General features: G+C 46.0%; 1 protein-coding gene across 1 annotated transcript in view; it reads left to right on the top strand.

The window, feature by feature from the left end:
- LOC118382581 (CSC1-like protein 2) overlaps positions 1–13828 on the top strand; it is a gene marked incomplete at its 3' end in the record, with an annotated part of 151872 nt that overhangs the window by 20138 nt on the left and 117906 nt on the right. The window contains 3 exon segments of the mRNA XM_052477525.1: positions 1926–2215; positions 4199–4278; positions 11479–11569. Of these exon segments, the coding sequence (XP_052333485.1) occupies positions 1979–2215; positions 4199–4278; positions 11479–11569 (408 nt within the window).

Genomic DNA, 13828 nt, shown 5'->3' with positions numbered 1-13828 from the left:
ATTGTCCCTCCATCAGGTCCTAATGACCTGGTACTCGGGGCTCTATTGTCCCTCCATCAGGTCCTAATGACCTGGTACTCAGGGCTCTATTGTCCCTCCATCAGGTCATAATGGCCTGGTACTCAGGGCTCTATTGTCCCTCCATCAGGTCATAATGGCCTGGTACTCAGGGCTCTATTGTCCCTCCATCAGGTCATAATGGCCTGGTACTCAGGGCTCTATTGTCCCTCAATTGGGGGTGGTGTCATTGTTACTGATTTGGTAACAGAATGACACATTTGGAATGACAAGACACGAGGCAATGTTTCTGGTAAATTGTCCCTCCATCACAGAAGGAAAATTATTACTGCCAGACTAAATGTTGCTGTTAGTCCTGGTACTCAGGGCTATTGTCCCTCATCAGGTCCAACATTATTCTGTTCTGTATTGACCTGGTACCAGGGCTCCTTTTTCAGACTGTTTCTGAGATGTTTTCAGACTGTTTCTGATTTGTAACAGATGTTTTGACAAGACTGTTTCTGAAACTTACAGATGTTTTGCCAGACTAAATGTTTCTGAGATGTTTTCAGACTGTTTCTGAGATGTTTTCAGACTGTTTCTGAGATGTTTTCAGACTGTTTCTGAGATGTTTTCAGACTGTTTCTGAGATGTTTTCAGACTGTTTCTGAGAGGAGATGTTTTCAGACTGTTTCTGAGAGGAGATGTTTTCAGACTGTTTCTGAGATGTTTTCAGACTGTTTCTGAGATGTTTTCAGACTGTTTCTGAGATGTTTTCAGACTGTTTCTGAGATGTTTTCAGACTGTTTCTGAGATGTTTTCAGACTGTTTCTGAGATGTTTTCAGACTGTTTCTGAGATGTTTTCAGACTGTTTCTGAGATGTTTTCAGACTGTTTCTGAGATGTTTTCAGACTGTTTCTGAGAGATGTTTTCAGGCTGTTTCTGAGAGATGTTTTCAGACTGTTTCTGAGAGATGTTTTCAGACTGTTTCTGAGAGATGTTTTCAGACTGTTTCGGAGAGATGTTTTCAGACTGTTTCGGAGAGATGTTTTCAGACTGTTTCGGAGAGATGTTTTCAGACTGTTTCGGAGAGATGTTTTCAGACTGTTTCGGAGAGATGTTTTCAGACTGTTTCGGAGAGATGTTTTCAGACTGTTTCGGAGAGGAGATGTTTTCAGACTGTTTCGGAGAGGAGATGTTTTCAGACTGTTTCGGAGAGGAGATGTTTTCAGACATCTATTACATAGAGCCATTCACATCTGTTTATTTAAATAGGAGCCAATCACGTCTGTTTATTTAAATAGGAGCACAACGGGTAAAACGGGAGCTTCTTGATGTCAGTTATTCCTGCGGCGCAACTTTAGTGAGGTGGCCAAGTATGAAATTCACTCATTTTTGACAGCTATATATCTTAACTAACTATTAAGTTAACTATCTAAGTTGTGGCTAATTACATTTTCTTTAGCTGGGTTTTTGCTAATGTTAGCGAAGTGGCTTTGCAAGATCTAGCTTCTTGGTAACAGCAGCAGACACAATCCCCTGTCAGATACCTGCTGCCTAATATTTGTTTGTTTTTTGCGTGCTGCAAACTTTGTTTTGAGTTACTTGCATGTCCTAGTAATACATAATTTTATCATGTGCTCCTTAGCATTTACCTAGCATTTACTATGGGAATTCCTTAGTACTTGTTAGCATTTTGTTAGCATTCTGTTAAGTAAACGTAATAAAAAAATTAAAATAATTGTCCCAGGATGACACAGGCATGGTATGGAAGTCTAGATAACACCGTTTTATAACCGGTGTTTCTGATACCCTCCTTAGCAGAAGCGTCCAATTAGAAAAAGGCACACCTGTACATGTGTGAAATTGGACAAATATAATCCCCTACCTCTGAATTGCCTAAATTCCCTGGTCTTCTCTCCTCCAGGTGGTAAAGATGCTGCAGTGAGTTCGGAGCTGACTCTTAACTGAAGCCTCAGCATGTCTATACTGCTGATGGTGGGTGTGGTGATGTGGGGGGCCCAAGGGGGGGTCCATGGGGCCATGTGTCCCGGAGGGGTCCTTGGTAACTGCCCCACCCAGCAGAGCAACACCTCCGGTGGGGGTGAGACCTCCAGGGACTACTGCTACACCGCCCGTATCCGATCCACCGTGCTCCAGGGCCTGCCCTTCGGAGGGGTGCCCACCGTCCTCGCACTCGACTTCATGTGCTTCCTGGTGAGTCAAAACGCAAGAGTTCAAAGGTCAAACAGAGATGAGTATACAGTATAACACAACTTTTATTTTTCACCTGATACATCAGATAGGTTTCTTCAGCCCCCCCACGCGCACGCACGCATACCTCACACTCATACCTCACACGCACACCTCACACGCACACCTCACACGCATACCACACACGCATACCTCACACGCATACCTCACACGCACACCTCACACGCACACCTCACACGCACACCTCACACGCACACACACACCTCACGCATACCACACGCACACCTCACACGCATACCACACACGCATACCTCACACGCACACCTCACACGCATACCTCACACGCATACCCACACGCATACCTCACACGCATACCACACACGCATACCTCACACGCATACCTCACACGCATACCTCACACGCATACCTCACACGCATACCTCACACGCATACCTCACACGCATACCTCACACGCATACCACACACGCATACCACACACGCATACCTCACACTCATACCACACACGCACACCTCACACGCATACCACACACGCACACGCATCATACCACACACGCATACCACACACGCATACCACACACGCATACCTCACACGCATACCTCACACGCATACCACACACGCACACCCAGACGTCAGGGTTGTACAGCTGATGTTGTGACATGTCAGATGTTTTCCTTCTACACGCAGCTGTGACGGTTACCACTGACGCACACCTTCACATATGCGGACTGTGACACGTTAGACCATGTTTTCCTTCATATACGCACAGCTGTGATTGGTTACGCATCTGACGCACTTCACATACGCGGAGCTGTGACGGTTACCATCTGATGTTTTCCTTCATACACGCAGCTGTGATTGGTTAGACCTCTGATGTTTTCCTTCACATAGACAGCTGTGATTGGTTACCATCTGATGTTTTCACTTCATACACGCACAGCTGTGATTGGTTACCACTGATGTTTTCCTTCATATACCACACACTGTGATTGGTTAGACGATGTTTTCCTTCACACGCACACGTGATTGGTTACATCACGTTTTCCTTCACATAGACACGCTGTGATTGGTTAGATCTGATGTTTTCCTTCATATAGACGGAGCTGTGATTGGTTAGATCTGATGTTTTCCTTCATATACCACACACTGTGATTGGTTACCATCTGATGTTTTCCACACATATACCACGGAGCTGTGATTGGTTAAACCTGAGAGTCAGGGTTGTACGGTTTTCCTGCTGATGATTGGTTAGATCTGATGTTTTCCTTCATATAGGCGGAGCTGTGATTGGTTAGATCTGATGTTTTCCTTCATATAGACGGAGCTGTGATTGGTTAGATCTGATGTTTTCCTTCATATAGAAGATGTTTTCCTTCGGAGCTGTGATTGGTTAGATCTGATGTTTTCCTTCATATAGACGGAGCTGTGATTGGTTAGATCTGATGTTTTCCTTCATATAGACGGAGCTGTGATTGGTTAGATCTGACATAAAACAACCCCTGAAGGTATTTCACTTCCCTAAAGTAACATGCTTGGGAAGGAAGCACCTACCCCCCTCTCTGTGTACATTGGGAAGGCAGCCTGCCTAATGTATGGTGAGGCTCCTACCCCCCTCTCTGTGTACATTGGGAAGGCAGCCAGCCTAAATGTACCCCCCTCCCCCTCTCTCTGTGTGGGAAGGCAGCCTGCCTAATGTATGGTGAGGCTCCTACCCCCCTCTCTGTGTACATTGGGAAGGCAGCCTGCCTAATGTATGGTGAGGCTCCTACCCCCCCCCCTCTGTGTACATTGGGAAGGCAGCCTGCCTAATGTCTATTGAAGATGAAGGATGACCTTTTGACAAGTGGTCAGTTTGTGTGTTTGTTTTAACGTGTGTGTGGCCTTCCTAGTTTTCTTGTTTTGATGTGTGTGTGTGGCCTTCCTAGTTATCCTGTTTTAACGTGTGTGTGTGTGTGTGTGTTTCCTAGGTACTCCTGTTTGTGTTCTCCATCTTGAGGAAGGTAGCGTGGGACTACGGCCGCTTGGCGCTGGTCACTGATGCAGACAGGTAACCAACTGAGTCACACAGGCTGAGACACCCCGGGGAAAGAACACAGACATGTTTAGTATGTGATCCCTGTTGGAATTGAACCCACAGCTTTGATGCCACACAGTACTCTTAGCGCCACCTAGGCAGAGGAGTGGAGAGGAGGAGTGGAGAGGAGGAGTGGAGAGGGGAGTGGAGAGGGGGAGTGGAGGGGGAGTGGAGAGGGGGAGAGGGAGGAGGAGTGGAGAGGAGGAGAGGAGGAGGAGGAGTGGAGAGGGGAGTGGAGAGGAGGGAGTGGAGTGGGGGAGTGGAGGAGGGAGTGGAGTGGAGTGGGGGAGTGGAGTGGAGGGAGAGGGGAGTGGAGAGGTGGAGTGGGGGGAGTGGAGTGGAGTGGAGTGGAGGGAGGAGGGGAGGGGAGGGGGGGGAGGGAGGGGAGTGGGGGGAGGGAGGGTGGAGGGAGGGGTGGAGGGGGAGTGGAGTGGAGGGGGAGTGGGAGGGGGGGGGTGGAGGGAGGGAGGAGTGGGTGGAGAGGAGGAGTGGAGAGGGGGTGGGAGTGGAGTGGGGGAGTGGAGTGGAGGGAGGGGGAGGGGAGTGGAGTGGAGGGAGGGTGGAGAGGGGGAGGGGGAGTGGAGTGGAGTAGACTACCACAGGGGGGGTGGAGGGAGAGGGGAGGGAGGGAGACATAGGAGTGGAGGACTACACAGGAGTGGAGTGGAGGGGGAGTGGACTGAACAGGGGGAGTGGAGTGGACAGGGAGTAATGGAGGGTGACTGGAGACTACCACAGGGGAGTAGGGGGGTGGAGGGGACTACCACAGTGGAGGGAGGTGGACTGGAGAGTAATACATAGGGGTGACTGAGAGGAGTAATACATAGGGTGACTGAACAGGGGACTACCAGTAATACAGTGGAGTGGAGAGGGGTGACTGGAGAGGGGACTACCAGAGGGGGAGTGGAGGGGGTGACTGAACAGGGGACTACCACAGTAATACAGTGGAGGGGACTGAACAGTAGGAGGGAGTAATACATAGGGGTGACTGAACAGTGGACTACCACAGTGGATACATAGGGGTGACTGAACAGGAGACTACCACAGTAATACATAGTGGTGGAGGACTGAAGGCAGACTACCACAGGACATAGGGGTGACTGAACAGCAGACTACCACAGTGATACATTGGGGTGACTGAACAGTAGACTACCACAGTAATACATAGTGGTGACTGAACAGCAGACTACCACAGTAATACATAGGGGTGACTGAACAGCAGACTACCACAGTAATACATAGGGGTGACTGAACAGCAGACTACCACAGTAATACATAGGGGTGACTGAACAGTAGACTACCACAGTAATACATAGGGGTGACTGAACAGTAGACTACCACAGTAATACATAGGGGTGACTGAACAGTAGACTACCACAGTAATACATAGGGGTGACTGAACAGCAGACTACCACAGTAATACATAGGGGTGACTGAACAGCAGACTACCACAGTAATACATAGGGGTGACTGAACAGCAGACTACCACAGTAATACATAGGGGTGACTGAACAGCAGACTACCACAGTAATACATAGGGGTGACTGAACAGCAGACTACCACAGTAATACATAGGGGTGACTGAACAGTAGACTACCACAGTAATACATAGGGGTGACTGAACAGTAGACTACCACAGTAATACATAGGGGTGACTGAACAGCAGACTACCACAGTAATACATAGGGGTGACTGAACAGTAGACGACCACAGTAATGTAATACCTAGTGGAGACTGAACAGCAGACTACCACAGTAATACATAGGGGTGACTGAACAGCAGACTACCACAGTAATACATAGGGGTGACTGAACAGTAGACTACCACAGTAATACATAGGGGTGACTGAACAGCAGACTACCACAGTAATACATAGGGGTGACTGAACAGTAGACTACCACAGTAATACATAGGGGTGACTGAACAGTAGACTACCACAGTAATACGTGGGTGACTGAACAGTAGACCAGCCACAGGCATTAGGGGTGACTGAACAGCCAGGGCATTACCACAGTAATACCAGGGCATTACCAGCTAGACCAGCCAGGGCATGAACAGCAGCTAGACCAGCCAGGGCATTACCGCTGACTGACCAGCCAGGGCATTACCACAGTACCAGCCAGGGCATTACCACTAGACCAGCCAGGGCATTACCAGGGGTGACCAGCCAGGGCATTACCACTGGACCAGCCATAGGCATGACTGACCAGCCAGGGCATTAGACTCGGCCAGCCAGGGCATTACCGCTCGGCCAGCCAGGGCATTACCGCTAGACCAGCCAGGGTATTACCGCTAGACCAGCCAGGGCATTACCACAGTAATACCAGCCAGGGCATTACAGCTAGACCAGCCAGGGCATTACCACTCGACCAGCCAGGGCATTACCACTGGACCAGCCAGGGCATTACCAGTAGACCAGCCAGGGCATTACCACTGGACCAGCCAGGGCATTACCACTGGACCAGCCAGGGCATTACCACTGACCAGCCAGGGCATTACCACAGACCAGCCAGGGCATTACCACTGACCAGCCAGGGCATTACCACAGACCAGCCAGGGCATTACCACTACCACAGACCAGCCAGGGCATTACCACTCGACCAGCCAAGGCATTACCACTGACCAGCCAGGGCATTACCACTCGACCAGCCAGGGCATTACTGACCAGCCAGGGCATTACCACAGACCAGCCAGGGCACTGACCACTAGACCACCCAGGGCATTACCATAGTGGTGACTGACCAGACCAGGGCATTACCAGGGGTGACTGACCAGCCAGGGCATTACCACAGTAATCGACCAGCCAGGGCATTATTACCATGTAAGTCTACGGAAGGTGGCGAGAAGCACGAGCCTCCTACGTGTTGTATTGAAGTCAATGTACCAAGAGGAGGATGGAAGCTATCTGTCCTCCGGGCTACACCATGGTGCTACAGTGTGCTGTTGAGTCTACTGTAGAGCTTCTTTGCAAGACGGTGTGTTTTTTTTGTCAGGTATTTTTTTTTTTGACGTGAATATATTCATAATAGTTTTATCTAAAAAAAAGTATAACTTTTTTATTTTTCTGGAATTGATTGAGTAGGATGGTCCTCCCCTTCTTCCTCTGAGGAGCCTCCACTGGTAGATGTAGTAGCTAAGATAACTGTGCTGTATTGAGTGGCTAGGACAGAGCCAGGGTGATGGTCCATGGATAGGCACATTGTTTTCCCCTGCTGCATCTCATATCCAGATAGCGAATCCCCTTTGACTTAACATCTAGGTCTACTGTATATCTGTGTTTGATGCTTTAAAAAAAATGAAGTTTGAACCAAACATAAGCAGCCATTTTATGGATTTGTGGTCTTCATGGTGCTGTTTATTATATAGACAATACTCAAGACTACATTATGTGTACTCAGCAGACTCAAAGCTTGTGACCCTCTTTAGCTCAGTTTGGTAGAGCGTGACGAACTAAAACCCAGGAACGGTGGGTTCAACTCCCAGGACCACCCATACGTAGAAACTGTGTGCATGTATGAGTTGAGTGGCTTTGGTTAAAGGAATTTGCTAATGGCCTGTATATTAATCTGTTTGGAAATGTTTGTAATATAGCCACTATGTATAACCCCAGCAGAGGCCCTCTGTCGCTGTAGAGACAACTGAACTGTGATTGGCCCTGATTATTAACTGCATCACTAGTTTCTCCTCCAGGACTGACCAAGCTGACCCCCTCTGCCATATTGTTTTTTCTGTTTTTGTTTTCTCTCTGAAGACGGAGTCACTGATACAGCCGTCTACGAACAGGAATAGTATGTGAACAGTTACCACGTCACCCTGCTTCTCTTCCTCTGTCGTACCCCTCTTATCTTCTAGGAGTAACTCTCTTCCTTTCCTACCTAGGCTGGTGTGGTTGGGTTGGCCTCTCTCTCGCTGACTGAACTCTCTCTCTCTCGGTGTACATTGGGTTGGCCTCTCTTTCTCTCAGTTTCTCTCTTCTCTCTCTCTCTAATTCTCTGGCTCTCTCGCCTCTCGACCAGCTCGCATTCTCTCTCTCTCGGTGTGGGGGCATTGGCCTCTCGACCAGCCAGGGCATTACCACTGGACCAGCCAGGGCATTACCTCTAGACCAGCCAGGGCATTACCTCTCGGCCAGCCTCTCTCCTCTCTCCAGCTCAGGGCATTCCACTGGACCTCTCCTCTCTCTCTCTCTCTCTCTCTCTCTCTCTGGTGTGGGTGTTCTCTTTCCTTCTCTCCCTCCAGGCTTTCTTCTTCTCCATGCCACTCCTGTTCTCTCCACCTTTTTTTTCTTTCTCATCATTCCTCTGTTTTTATTAAAACACTTTGCTGCTGAGTCTCTCTGGTGTCTCTCTGTCTGTCTGTTTCAATCCTGCTGTTGGACGTCCTCTCTCTCCCTAACTAATCAGCTCTATATGCTAATCTGTTTCGTTGTTAAACTCTCTGACAAGCAGCATGCCTTTCCTGTCCTCCTGTATGAGCGCAGCCCATGAGGCGCCCAGCAGGCAGGATGTTTACAGGGTGAAGGGGTATGGTAACTAGTAACTACACACCTCACCTGACTGGTTACCCCTACCTACTAGCCACCTCTTCCTCTACCAATCAGCTGTGTGTCTGTGGTGGTTCTGTACTACCTACTAGCCACCTCTTCCAACCAATCAGCTGTGTGTCTGTGGTGGTTCTGTACTACCTACTAGCCACCTCTTCCAACCAATCAGCTGTGTGTCTGTGGTGGTTCTGTACTACCTACTAGCCACCTCTCCCAACCAATCAGCTGTGTGTCTGTGGTAGTTCTGTATTTCTGTACTAGATATGACTCTGAGGTAATCCCCCCTGGAGTCCCTCTGGGTGAATTCATCCTTTAATGTTGTTGTAAGCTTGGCGGCTGACATTTAGCAGAGCAGAGTTTACCCATTTCTTCCAGTACTATAAATCATTAAAGGGGATAGCCTGGTCTCAGATCTGTTTGTACTGGAGCTTGTTTAACGCTGTACAGTTTTTTTTTTTAAATATACCACGACTAAATATACCACGACTAGTTTTATCTAAATATAACGTATAAATATATTTTTCTGGACTAGACGGGAGTAAATGGTACCACGACTAAATATCCTCTGGAGGAGCCTCCACTGAGTAAATATACCACGACTAAATATACCACTGACCAAATAGACCACGGCTAAATATACCAGGGTAAATATACCATGGATAAAGGCACATTGTTTCCCCTGACCAAATATACCACAACTAAATATACCACAACTTAAACGGGACTAAATATATCTGGGTTAAATATGACTTTAAACGGGAGTAAATATACCACAACTAAATATACCATAAGCAGCCATTAAACGGGACTTTGTATACCATGGGACTAAATATAGACAACTAAATATAAGACTAAACGGGATTAAATATACCACGACTAAATATACCCGACTAAATATACCACAACTAAATATACCATGACTAAAAACCCGACTAGACTGGAGTAAATATACAACTCCCAAATATACCACCCAAATATACGTCCAAATATACCTGTGTAAATATATGAGACTAGACGGGAGTAAATATAAACCAAATATACAATGACCAAATATATTAATCTGTTTGGAAATGTTTGTAAATATAGCCAAATATACCAGCAGAGGCCCTAAATATACGCATGACTAAACTGGAGTAAATATACCCGACTAAATATATCACAACTCTCTCCTCCAGGACTAAACGGGAGTAAATCTGCCATATTGTTTTTTTCTAAATATTCTCTCTGACTAGACGGGGAGTAAATATACCACGTCTAAATATACCTCGACTAAATATACCACGACTAAATATACCTGACTAAATATACCACGTCCAAATATACCACGACTAAACGGGACTAAATATACTTCGACTAAATATACCATGACTAAACGGGAGTAAATATACCTCGACTAAATATATCACAACTAAATATACCGCGACTAAACGGGGAGTAAATATACCACAACTAAATATACCACGACTAAACGGGAGTAAATATACCTCGACTAAATATACCACTCTCTAAATATACCACGACTAGACGGGAGTAAATATACCACGACTAGACGGGAGTAAATATACCATGACTAGACGGGAGTAAATATACCACAACTAAATATACCACGACTAAATATACCTTTCTTTCTTTCTCTAAATATACCACGTCTAAATATCCCTCACGACTAGACTGGAGTAAATATACTCACGACTAGACGGGAGTAAATATTCCTTCGACTAGACGGGAGTAAATATACCATGCCACTCAGACGGGAGTAAATATACCTCTAAGTTCCTCGACTAAATATACCTCTGACTAAATATAAAACACTAGCTGGGAGTAAATATACCTCTGGTGACTAAATATACTGTCTGTTAAAATCCTGCTAAATATACCACGACTAAATATACTCCCTAACTAAATATATATGCTAGATCGGAGTAAATATACCACTGACTAAATATACCTTTCCGACTAAATATACGCAGACTAAATATACGCCCACTAAATATGTTTACAGGGTGACGGGGTAAATATACCAGTAACTAAATATACCATGACTAAATGGTTACCCCTACCTACTAGCCAGTAAATATCCACCACTGACTGTGGTGGTTCTATACTACGACTAAATATACCACGACTAAATATACCAATCAGCTAAATATACTGTGGTGGTTCTGTACTAAATATAGCCACCTCTAAATATACCAACTAGCTGGGAGTAAATGTGGTGGTTCTAAATATACCATGACTAAATATACCACGCACCTTAAAACCAATCAACTGTGTCTCCGGTCAATTCATTCAATTCTGTCAATTCAGGAAATAAACTGAAATTCCACCAATTGTAATGTCTGTGGTGGTTCTGTGAACACAGCCCAGGACCACCTCTCCAGAACAATCAGAACCATGTGTGCCAGTGAACTAACTACTCTGTAAATAAATACACCATTGATACTGTTCTACAATGGTGATATCAAAGCCTAACTTTTTGGTGTTGTGCTATGCTAATGCTTGGCTAAAGTGATCATCCATCAGGTTTGTTTTTGGGGGAGCGCTAGGTTTAATGCTTCCAGTACTAAATACTAATTGTATCCTTTTAACATTGTGTGTGTGTGTGTGTGTGTGTGTGTGTGTGTGCGCAGTGTGGCGTCTGCCATAACGTCAGAGCTTCCCGATCGCTACGAACGCCTGACCTCTGTCTCCAGCTCAGTGGACTTTGAGCAGAGAGACAACGTAAGTACTACTTCCTGTTTTTACTGGGGTCATGGGGTGTGGAGCGTCTACGCTAGAGCATCGGTTTCCAACCTTGTCGGTTCCGGAGAAAATCACTGTTAAAAGCTCTTGAGGAACACCATTGAAGACTCACAAACCATTTGCATTGTGAAAAGTAATGTGATCTTTACATTTTTATTTTTTTAAAATCTTTATAACCTTTATTTAACTAGGCAAGTCAGTTAAGAACAAATTCTTATTTTCAATGGTGGCCTAGGAACAGTGGGTTAACTACCTTGTTCAGGGGCAGAATTTTTTTTTTTTACATTGTCAGTTCAGGGATTTGAACTTGCAACCTTTTCGGTTATTAATCCAACACTCTAACCACTAGGCTACCTGACGCCCCAGACCTAACCTAACCTACAGCAGACCTAACCTAACCTACGGCAGACCTAACCTAACCTACGGCAGACCTAACCTAACCTACGGCAGACCTAACCTAACCTTCTGCAGACCTAACCTAACCTTCTGCAGATCTAACCTAACCTTCTGCAGATCTAACCTAACCTTCTGCAGATCTAACCTAACCTTCTGCAGATCTAACCTAACCTTCTGCAGATCTAACCTAACCTTCTGCAGACCTAACCTAACCTTCTGCAGATCTAACCTAACCTTCTGCAGATCTAACCTAACCTTCTGCAGATCTAACCTAACCTACGATCTGCAGAGGAATACCTATGTAAGAAAGCTGTTCGACTACAGCTCAGTATTTAACACTATAGTACCCTCCAAACTCGTCATCAGGCTCGAGACCCTGGGTCTCAACCCTGCCCTGTGCAACTGGGTCCTGGACTTCCTGACAGGCCGCGCTTAGGTGGTGAGGGTAGGTAACAACATCTCCACCCCGCTGATCCTCAACACCGGGGCCCCACAAGGTGCATTCTCAGCCCTCTCCTGTACTCCCTGTTCACCCACGACTGCGTGGCCATGCACGCCTCCAACTCAATCATCAAGTTTGCAGAAGACACTACAGTGGTAGGCTTGATTACGAATAACGACGAGACTGCCTACAGGGAGGAGGTGAGGGCCTTGGAGTGTGGTGTCAGGAAAATAACATCACACTCAATGTCAACCAAACAAAGGAGATGTTCGTGGACTTCAGGAAACAGCAGAGGGAACACCCCCCTATCCATATCGAAGGGACAGTAGTGGAGAGGGTGGAAAGTTTTAAGTTCCTCGGCATACACATCACGGACAAACTGAAATGGTCCACCCACACAGATGGCGTTGTGACGAAGGCACAGCAGCGCCTCTTCAACCTCAGGGGGCTGAAGAAATGTTGCTTGTCACCAAAAACACTCACAAACCTTTACAAATGTACAGTCGAGAGCATCCTGTCGGGCTGTATCACCGCCTGGTACGGCAACTGCTCTTCCCACAACCGTAAGGCTCTCCAGAGGGTAGTGAGGTCTTCACAACGCATCACCGGGGGCAAACTACCTGCCCTCCAGGACACCGACACCACCCGATGTCACAGGAAGGCCATAAAGATCATCAAGGACAACAACCACAGTAGCCACTGCCTGAGAGACTGAAAAACAGCTTCTATCTCAAGGCCATCAGACTGTTAAACAGCCACCACTAACATTGAGTGGCTGCTGCCAACACACTGTCTCGACTCTAGCGACTTTAATAATAGAAAAATGTATGTAATAAATGTATCACTAGCCACTTTAAACAATGCCACTTGTTTACATACCCTACATTACTCATCTCATATGTATATACTGTACTCTATACCATCTACTGCATCTTGTTTACATACCCTACATTACTCATCTCATATGTATATACTGTACTCTATACCATCTACTGCATCTTGTTTACATACCCTACATTACTCATCTCATATGTATATACTGTACTCTATACCATCTACTGCATCTTGTTTACATACCCTACATTACTCATCTCATATGTATATACTGTACTCTATACCATCTACTGCATCTTGTTTACATACCCTACATTATTCATCTCATATGTATATACTGTAGTCTATACCATCTACTGCATCTTACCATTTTTATGCTACTTAATATAATGTTTACATACCCTACATTACTCATCTCATATGTATATACTGTACTCTATACCATCTACTGCATCTTGTTTACATACCCTACATTACTCATCTCATATGTATATAATGTACTCTATACCATCTACTGCATCTTGTTTACATACCCTACATTATTCATCTCATATGTATATACTGTA

The sequence above is a fragment of the Oncorhynchus keta genome, chromosome 24 (assembly GCF_023373465.1).
Source record: "Oncorhynchus keta strain PuntledgeMale-10-30-2019 chromosome 24, Oket_V2, whole genome shotgun sequence".
Taxonomy (NCBI): Eukaryota; Metazoa; Chordata; class Actinopteri; order Salmoniformes; family Salmonidae; genus Oncorhynchus; species Oncorhynchus keta.
Note: the sequence above shows the minus strand (reverse complement) of the source record. Positions and strands in the feature narration are given on the sequence as shown.